Here is a 669-nt window from a genome sequence, read left to right on the forward strand (position 1 = left end):
GATAAACAGTATTTCAATAAATAAAACACAACGGAGGTCTGCAAAACCCCATTACCTTGAAATCATCTGAAACCGATCCTCTAGCGACAACTGTGACCAGGGCGACACCTTCGCTCCTGTAAAAAAAAAAAAAATGTGATATATAGTGTACGAATGTGTATCACTCAGCTTACACTCACAATCTTTAATTGTATTTGTACTTTTACATAAATCCAAACAAGTTAAATCCCCTCCTGCCGTCAAGTATTCAAGAACGCAAAGTAGAGAACAATACAACCTTAAGCCAGAATGCTATACTTGCATCTTCAACACCGTCTTGAAAAACTAACCTTTGGTGATAGACGCGGTGTACTGGTCGATAACATAACCTTCATTGTCGCGATGCACGTTAATTACATCAGACATACTCTGATTCCCTGCAATGACGACAAACAGAGCGTATGACAGGTGGCCATTGGCAAATATATATCAGAACTTACGCATCCTCCCTTCACTTACTGTGTCCTCTCCGCATTTCATCAAAGCGATCCAGATGCGACCGGATGCTGCTGGCGCTCGGAAGGGACACGTCCTGCAGCGGAACCGGCCGCGGGGGGCGCAGGAACTGGCAGATCTTCTCGATGTAGTCTCTTTACCCAAGAAGGATATTGGGAAGCGCATGATGATTAA

General features: G+C 43.9%; 1 protein-coding gene across 1 annotated transcript in view; it reads right to left on the bottom strand.

Annotated features, from left to right (window-relative positions):
• LOC119581763 overlaps positions 1 to 669 on the bottom strand; it is a gene marked incomplete at its 3' end in the record, with an annotated part of 38490 nt that overhangs the window by 500 nt on the left and 37321 nt on the right. Inside the window, 3 exon segments of the mRNA XM_037929897.1 lie at positions 56 to 116; positions 330 to 416; positions 499 to 629. Of these exon segments, the coding sequence (XP_037785825.1) occupies positions 56 to 116; positions 330 to 416; positions 499 to 629 (279 nt within the window).

The sequence above is a fragment of the Penaeus monodon genome, chromosome 15, assembly GCF_015228065.2.
Source record: "Penaeus monodon isolate SGIC_2016 chromosome 15, NSTDA_Pmon_1, whole genome shotgun sequence".
Taxonomy (NCBI): Eukaryota; Metazoa; Arthropoda; class Malacostraca; order Decapoda; family Penaeidae; genus Penaeus; species Penaeus monodon.